We start from the raw sequence: 9,114 nt of genomic DNA on the forward strand, positions 1-9,114 counted from the left end.
TCGCAGCCACGCAGAGCCGTCGCATTTGTAGCGGCACGCTACTTACTGATAAGCTTAAGCAAGCACTTAAGATACTCTTGCACACCCATATCAACGAATGCATATGTAGTATGTGTATGTTTCTAATGAGAGATCGTGCATAACGATCGTTAACGATCGCGCCGGTTTTAATCTGCAGCGACGCAATGTAATGCGTTCACTAGTACATATGTATAACAATTTTATTGATAGCGAGATGCGCTGCCGAAAAAAGCATTTAAATTGCGTCCGAAATCGCCCCAATCTATCATTACGGTACGAATAGTGACCATATAAGGGTGGTCTTTGTCTCAGTAAGCGTTAAGGTACGAAACACTCGTTGTTACAAATTCAAAATAAAAGATTATAAAACGTGAACGATATTGCATGGCTTCCACGTAGAGTGCGCAGGATATTAAGGATACACATAATTTCAATAAACCATTGAATTTAACAAGTGCAACGGTAGAAAAGGATATCAGTGCGGAAGAAAGAAAAAGTGAGAATCATTTATATTAAATGTTTTTGCATACAAATTGCTTGTGTTCCGTCCGTTCAAGAGTACTTAGTTAGTATCACGGAAAATCATTTTTTTGTGTAAGCTATGCTATGGTGGCGAATTCTTTTTTTTTTTTTTGCAGCAAACACTTAAGTCCATTAATTGCATCTATTTAAGTATAAATATAGTAAACCTAAATTTTTTTCTTCATCATTTATTTTATGTGATTCCCACAAGCTTGAAACTTTCAAGTAATTGTTGACTTAAAATGCTTAATATTCATTACACACGCGACTTATGCGGCTATACATCCATATTTAACTACATACATATATTTGTGCATATGCATACTACATATGTATGTAGGTATGTATTTGCATATGACAGCTATTGCCCAGCGTGCGAAATTAAACGGCTAGCTTATTTTAGTTGTGATTTATAAAAATTCTTACTTGCAATTATAGTTAATTGCTCGACGTTTGTAAGAGCACAGAGCAATAAGGCTGGTGCAAGTGGAGGCATGGCAAAATTGCAAAACATTTAAAAGTGCTGCAAACAATAAATCAAAAGTCTGAATATTACTTTAGTATGTAATGTTGAAACAATGAAGTAGAAAGCAAATTACTACAAAATATCATGAATAAGAATCTAAACACTGAAAAAATGTAATAAAATATTTGTTACTAAAGCTCTTGTTGCTTCGTGTTTCACTAATGTGCTAAATTAGTGTATAAAAATATTATACTCGTCAAAAATTTCTATATACATATACATCTATATTTTTTTAAATTGCCATCCTACACATTTCTGAAAGTTTGAGAGCCAGAATTTTTTCTTTGTTATTTAGTTAGTTTTATTTTGCGAAATATTTATGTTTTATTTAAAGCACATCTTCTGAGTGTTAAGGAAATGATAGTTACTAACTAAAAATTGCTATTATCTGCAGCAATATAAATATTTACATACACCGATATGAAATTGAACACATACTACAAAACAAACTTTTTTTTCAAGTCGGGAAGGAAGCTGATTTGTTTTATGAAAACCTATTTCTATACTTAAACGTTTTTTCATTTTAAACGTCTTTGAAAATTTTTTGTTTTGTAAAAATTTGGGAAGGAAAACTTACAAACCGTTGATTATCGATTAACAAAAAATTCGTATAGATTTTTTTTTGTTTTTAATCCTTGCGATTTTTTCTTAATTATTATAGATTTTAGATTTGTATAAAAACATTACTTCCTAATTTGAATTTTTTGCAGAAAAAATAACGGTTGACAAAAAATATATGTACAAATGTACACCCGGCGACAAACGATAGCACATCAATATTTTTACCAGTTTTGACAACTTTTCTTTTGATTTTTTTGAAGGTTCATTATTTTTACATAAAATTATAGCTTTTTGTCTAAGAAGTACCATACAAATCTATGTTTCAGACTTTGTACAAAAATTATAAAAATTCCACAACCTTTTTATCCCAATTCCATGCATTTTAATTTTAATTTCTATAATAATTTCTGGTATGCAGTTTTATAGCTTATTTAATTCGAGTAGAATGTAGTGCAAGTTTTAAGTTGCTAAAAAATCGCGTTTCTTTTTGATAATTTTTTTTTGCTGGCGGTATCACGCATTTTCTTTCAATCAAAGTAACAAAACACCGTCAGTAAAAAAAATTTGATTTATATAGTATTTGTTAGATAAAGAGCTATACTTTTATAAAAGGAAAAAAAACCTAAAGAAAAGTAGTCAAAACTGGTAAACATTTTGATGTGCTACCATTTGTCGTAGAATTTTAATTTTTTTCGTATGTAGAATTTTTCTGATAATGAAAATTTTTGTTCTAAAACTTCTTTGCACTCACAATTTATAAAATAATTTAAGTAAAACTTTTTATTTGGCACAGATGAATAAAGTTTCAATATATTGTTCCCAACAAAAAACTTTTATTTCTGAAAATAGTTTGAGCTTAGTTCGATATATTCAATATTTTTTTCAAATTTGTATACCTTTCGAATAATGGGTTTGGTCAAGGCTCACAGCAAAAGGCGCTTGTGCCAATTCTTTTTGCTTAAAACTAATGTACATACTTAGTTCAGAATATTATTCGCCGGGTATCGTTTTACCCTTTTTCAAATTAGTCGATGTGACCTTATTAGGGTACAGACCGACCTTGGTATTTGTTGGTGCATACGTTCACACGGAGGAGTCCATTGCATTGACAGTTTATTTGTATCCTGTATATTGTGACGGGTCTATATTTCGCCTATGGTCACTAAACAGCGCACAAACGCTGCCGGATTGAGGTTAAATATTGTCAATCGTGTGATCGTGTCCAAATGTGCATGTAACATTTTATTAAAACCTCCGCCATCTCAACCGCGAAAGCGAACATTTTATTTAAAAGCGTCCTCAAATTAAAAAATTCAAGCTTTCAAACACATTTCAAGTTGCATTTGCACGGAAGTTTGACGCAAAACAAAGCAAATGATTAGACCTCCTTTCACTTAGTTTGCATTTTCAATTCAAGTTCATAAACGTACATATGTTTTGTATGACTTTATCTGTGTCGAATGTGTTAAGATACTTTTTTCTTAAAAATATGTGTTTACCTACATACTTTTTAACGTCATAAATCAAAATTGGGTATACATATGAATGTACGTATATACGCAATACTATCGCATACTTGAGATTGTAGATTTCTTCAATGATAAGAAACCCTGCGGTCGATCGGACACTTAGTGTCCGCCTAATCAAGAATTCTTCGGACGCACATGTTCCCGCACTCACACCTGCACTCACGTACATACATATGTATGTACTATGTACGTAAACATTTCAGACAGCTATGCGCATGCCTGACCCTGCTACATACATACATATATATATATTTATGTATGTAAATATGTATGTGTAAAAACTTTTCAATTCAGCTTTTTTTACGCGCACTGATTATCGCTAGCTAATCGGAATTGTGTTAATACAACAGCAAAAGTTAGTAAACAAAAACATATGTATGCGATAACATATGCATTTTTTGGCACATCGTAAACGTCAATCGCGTTCGATGAATCAGTTAAAAGTGACAGGCAAATCAACAAATGTTGTCCGGAAGTCAGATGCGATTGCGAAGAAAATACCTTACCCCAATACGAGTACTAACTGTACTTAAATGTACATACACTTACATATATAGATACACATGAATTGGTGACATAGAATTTAAATTGAAGTACTTGATTTATTCGTTGATATACCTGTTGTGTTGAACTTGAAAGTTCTCACCTTGGAATTTGCCATATTAATATACAAATGTACTTAAAATTATACCTATGCATGTTTGGGTATACATACATACATACGTTTTTTAGTGTCAATGAAGTTTACCAAGCTCAGACAGAAACGTGTTTGAGATTTTGTAATTTCTAAATTTTTATTGACATTGTGCGAGTCAGCTTACTTATCTAAATGAGGTATTAAGTTATTCGACCGAAGCCACTTTATTTTAAGCAAATGCAAACATAGATAAATACTAAGCACTCAACATTGCGACATTGCACAAATAGAAGCATTTCTGCTAAATCCTACAAATAGCAAGGGTTTTAAAATGATTTCCAAAAATAGCCATTTAGCTACTTCAGAAGTAAAAGCTTAAAATACTTTTATAATACGTTTATTTACATTGTCTGCGCACGACAGATAGATGAAGATGCACATACATACATACATACATATGGATGTATGTGCAACATCTCGCCGCGTCTGATAAAAAATCTTAAATTATTGTACAAATAAATGCTTAATCTAGTTTATGCTTTGACGCAGGTAGCTTGCTGGCCTATTCGACTTTATTTACATACATATGTACATATCACGGTTGTTGCGAATATTCGCATTCGCATTCGCAACCGCGGAGCTTCAGCACTAATTTTAACATTCGCTTTCGCTTTCGCATTCGCAGAAATCAATGCGGATCTTTTGCGAATGCGAATATTGAGGGACCGGAAATTACAGTTATTTTTTTACGAGTTAAACTTGGCCAACTATTTTTTATTCCGAAATAAAGAGTCCTTTCCAGACAATAAACAAACCGCTTGTCCAAATTAAACAAGTTTGGTATCAAATGAAAGTGGACTTAAATAGCTTTGAAACGAGGAAAGCCATATATTGAAAAATATTTCAATAAAAAATATTAATTAATTACCATAAATTGTTAGCTTTAAACATTCGCATCCGCATTCGCATCTGCGGATTTCTAAAATTCCACATTCGCAACATCCCTAGTGCATATGTAAATACTTACCAACAGCCTGCAAGTGTACGGAAACCAAAACGCTTTAAGATCAGCATTTGCCTCAGCTAACTTTTTTTTGTCTTTTGTTTGTTTATTTACCTTTTTTTAGTTCATTTATTGTTGATTAATACATAGCTTCTTAACTTTTTTCCATTGCTTATCAATTGAAGTGTGAGCATACTGTAATCAATTCGTTGTAGACTCATTCTCTTTACTGATTTATTTAGTTAGAGGCGTCTTTATCAATAGTATGTCAAAAAAAGTGAACAAAAACAAATTTGTTATATTGATTAGTATTGAATCATACAATTAAAAAAGTAATGTATGGAATTCTATGGAATTTTAATATGGAAAATAACTAGATCAGGAAGGCCACAGACTGTGTTTTTTCTTATTTGCCTTAATGTAAAAGTGTACTGATATTTTAGTACGTTTAAAGTAAATTAGGCGTTAATGGTTAGTTTTTTGTTCCCCAATTGTTCAGGTAACTCAATGTGTTTATTCACCTTAATATTTAGTGTTGAGTTCTTTCCCTGTTGTATTACAATTAATGATAATTCTTCTACCACATACATACGTATTACGTTCATTGCTATGAATATACTAAATATAGATATGTAGAAATGCTTATACTCACAGCTTTTTGCTGTTGAGCAATTTTCTTCTAATTATTTATAAACATATTCCTACAATTATTAAAATTTAAATAACCTTGACAATTTTGATTTTTTTATGCTAACTGGAAGTCGACATCCATAGTGCGGTTTTGCTGGAAAATGTGATAGCTACAAAATTCAAAAATGTGGTAAAAAAGCTTAACGAATTAAAAAAAAAATATAGAAAGTATAATTAAAAAATGGTATTTAAAGCTATCATCAAATCCTAGTTTGGTTTCTTCTTTGATCAAAGGGTGTATGTTTGTTAAAGTTGCTAAAAGGAATTGAAATGAGTAAAATTGCTATTAAGAAAAACTGTCTTATTGAACACCACCGATATACTACGATACTTTGTTCATTTAAAAAAAAAGGTACCTTCGGTCCATGAACGAAATATTTATGGCTAAAATATAATTAATAAATTACTTCTTATGTACGAAATTGAATTAGCTTCAGAAAAATATCTTTATTCTACTTTTTGCTCAAATTTTGCAGAAATGATTAAAAAGAAGTGGTTGAAAAAATTCTCATTGATCCTGTGCCTAAGAGTTTAGAGTTAATTATATCAAGATCATCAGACGCACAATCATGCGCTATAGATAAGTTTGAGTTAATACCCCATGTGACACCAAATACTTTAGCAAGAGTTCTGTTCAGCTGGAATTTCCAAAATAAGTACATAGGTTCTTATCATTTTGGAAACCGATTTATCACACTCACTCACTCGCTCAATTATTTGTGGAAATCTCAATAGGTATTATTTTGTGACATATTGTCAATTATAATAATTATTCTAATTATGTATAGAAATATGTATGTATGCAATTTAAATCATAATGAAATTTTTAATTTATTAGCACTTGTGGAATTTCAAAGAATAATTTATGTACTTGACTTCACAACAGACTCAGCGTTAATTGCTTATATCACATTACATATGTATGTACGTATGTATGTATGTACTCGCATATATGTATGTACATATATGTCTGTTTGATAACAGCAATTTATCATCAAATGTGTCTCTCATTCATTTCAGCTACTAATAGCTTTGGCTAGTTAACGCCGTTGTGCCTTCATACATAATCACCACTCTACTACTAAATGAGTTCGCAAGAACACAACTCACAAGTGAAATACAGTGAAGTAAGTCCTTTTCAGATAAGCGACGGATATTCACGCAGTACCAGAATGGAGCCAGTTAAGACTATAAGAATTTTCATCGCTGCTGTTGCGGGTGAGTAAAATTGAAAAAAAAATACTTAATTCTAGTTACGGGATCAGAAAGAGTTACATTCATTAAACATTATTAAATAAGTTTAATTTTTTTTTATTTAAACTGTTATTTAATTTATGTCACTAAAATAATTTTAAAAGTGGATATTTTATTTTAAATCATAAATTAAAATTAAAAAATTTGTATTAACATATGTATATATCTACATATTGAATATGTATCTCAAATTGAGCTCGTTCAGTTTAAAAAGGACTCACTAACTAGTTATCATACAAAACTTCAAGCCAACTTTTTCAGGTTGTTTTTCTTTATACTCAAAAACCAATTCACTTAGAAATTAAAGGTTAAATGCTTTCCGTAAATCACTCCATAACGCTACACTTCTAGCGAACTCAACCTTTCTCTCAAGAGTCTGATAAAACCACTTCAGTTCTTGACTACTCAGCGCTGATATTATTTTCATTATTTGATTACCTCTTATACATATACATATACATACATATGCATATGTATGTATTATGAGTGCCTATGGCTTCTATGTACAACAAAAGTTAACATATTCATACTTAACTTTGCAGCAAATTTATCAGCTTTTGCGGTCGGCAATTGTCTCGGCTGGACGTCACCAGTAGGACCCAAATTGAAGGCGCAAGATACCACCGACTCGCCACTAGATACGCCAATCACATCTGAAAACGATGCCTGGATTTCATCGATTTTGGCATTGGGTGCCTTGGCAGGTTTGTTAAGAAAATAAACCCGTTCATATCTTTATATCTTATATTAATTTGCTTTACTTACAGCACCTTTTATTGCTGGTCCACTTGCCGATCGAATTGGCCGTAAATGGGTGCTACTTTCCAGTTCGATCTTCTTCATTGTCGCTTCAGTTTGCATGATGGTCGCTAGCCAAGTATGGGTGTTATTACTTGGCCGTCTCATTCAAGGTTTCGGTGTAGGCTTTGTTATGACTGTGCAACCAATGTATGTTGGTGAGATTGCGACGGATGCGGTACGCGGTGCCACTGGCTCACTCATGCAGCTGTTCATTGTTGGTAAGCGACACTGATCTTGTACTTACCTAAATTCCATTGTAGTTATGACATTCAAATCACAAGTACTAATTCGCAACCAAATTTTATCCATTCTTCCTGTCTATAGCTGGCATTCTGTACGTGTACGCTATCGGTCCATATGTATCTTACATGGCTTTGCAATGGTGCTGTCTTGTTATACCAATTATCTTCGATGTCGTATTCTTCTTCATGCCCGAGAGTCCTTACTACTATGCTGGCAAAGGCCATAAATCTGATGCATTGAATTCTCTGCAGTTTTTGCGTGGCCAGAGCTTGGATATTGTTCAGGATGAGATGGCTATCATTCAGGGTGAAGTTGAGGAGTCGATGGCCAATAAGGGCTCCTTTATTGACATTGTTAAGAATCCCGGCAACCGCAAAGCACTCATCATCTCAGCCGGTCTGGTCGCCTTCCAGCAGCTGTCCGGTATCAACGTTGTGCTGTTCAACAGTCAATCAATTTTCGAGGGTGCCAACACCGGCTTGGATCCAGCCATTGCCACCATTATTGTAGGCTGCGTGCAAGTGGGCTCATCTGGTTTGACACCTATAATTGCTGATCGTATGGGTCGCAAGGTTATCTTGCTGATTTCGGCATTCTTCATGAGCGTTGGCTTGGTTGCATTGGGATCCTTCTTCTACGTTCAAGCTGTTGGCGATGCAACCAGTCTTAGCTGGTTGCCAGTACCTGCACTTGTACTGTATAACATTGTCTACTGCATTGGTTTCGGTCCACTTCCATGGGCGGTGTTGGGTGAAATGTTCCCAGCCAATGTTAAGTCAATCGCTTCGTCGATCGTCGCTTCGACATGCTGGACTCTAGGTTTCGTGGTGACACGTTGGTACCCAGCGCTGGACGCTTTGGGTTCATACTATGCCTTCTGGTTGTTTGCTATCTTCTGCGTTATTGCCTTCTTCTTCGTCCTCTTCATTGTGATGGAAACCAAAGGACTGAGTCTTCAGGAAATTCAAGATAGGCTAAATGGCAAGAAGCCAAACTAAGTTATGCGAATGTGTGTGAGGCGGAGGCATTCACATCCGCATGCTGTAAGATAATTTATTTGTGACTGTATGTGTGCATCATTCTGTATGCACTTTGTTCCTTATTGTAATGGTGATAGCCCCATAGGGGGCCACGATGACCAGTGCGGTGGTGTGGGATTCTGAATGAAGACGCTTCAAAAGTATTTTTGTTGCTTAACCAAATGTAATCTTAAAGTATTTCTAGTCCGTAAGAAAATATAGTTGAATTTATTAAGTAAATTTAATTATAAATATTTAATGTATAAATTAATTAAATAAAAACGATATTATAATTACGTTAAACAATA

At 33.4% G+C, this 9,114-nt stretch overlaps 1 protein-coding gene across 2 annotated transcripts; it reads left to right on the top strand.

Moving 5' to 3' along the window:
• The first annotated feature begins 295 nt into the window (after window positions 1-295).
• On the top strand, window positions 296-9,114 carry LOC118737930 (facilitated trehalose transporter Tret1). Of its 2 annotated transcripts, none has more exons than XM_036468757.1 (5): window positions 296-517; window positions 6,510-6,707; window positions 7,286-7,447; window positions 7,511-7,762; window positions 7,869-9,114. In XM_036468757.1, the coding sequence occupies exons 2-5, from the start codon at window positions 6,575-6,577 to the stop codon at window positions 8,783-8,785; spliced, it is 1,464 nt and encodes a 487-aa protein (XP_036324650.1). In that variant the 5' UTR covers window positions 296-517; window positions 6,510-6,574; the 3' UTR covers window positions 8,786-9,114. The 2 variants fall into 2 exon arrangements, with proteins under 2 accessions (XP_036324650.1, XP_036324651.1); XM_036468758.1 differs by having other exon boundaries at window positions 296-344.

The sequence above is a fragment of the Rhagoletis pomonella genome, unplaced genomic scaffold (genome assembly GCF_013731165.1).
Source record: "Rhagoletis pomonella isolate Grant_MI unplaced genomic scaffold, Rhpom_1.0 Rhpom_scaffold_00004, whole genome shotgun sequence".
Classification (NCBI taxonomy): Eukaryota; Metazoa; Arthropoda; class Insecta; order Diptera; family Tephritidae; genus Rhagoletis; species Rhagoletis pomonella.

Coding starts and splice junctions, on each gene's coding strand:
- LOC118737930 (XM_036468757.1), top strand. CDS start 6,575: ATGAGTTCGCAAGAACACAACTCACAAGTGAAATACAGTGAAGTAAGT. Junction 6,708..7,285: donor TTTCATCGCTGCTGTTGCGG/GTGAGTAAAATT, acceptor TTAACTTTGCAG/CAAATTTATCAGCTTTTGCG. Junction 7,448..7,510: donor GGCATTGGGTGCCTTGGCAG/GTTTGTTAAGAA, acceptor CTTTACTTACAG/CACCTTTTATTGCTGGTCCA.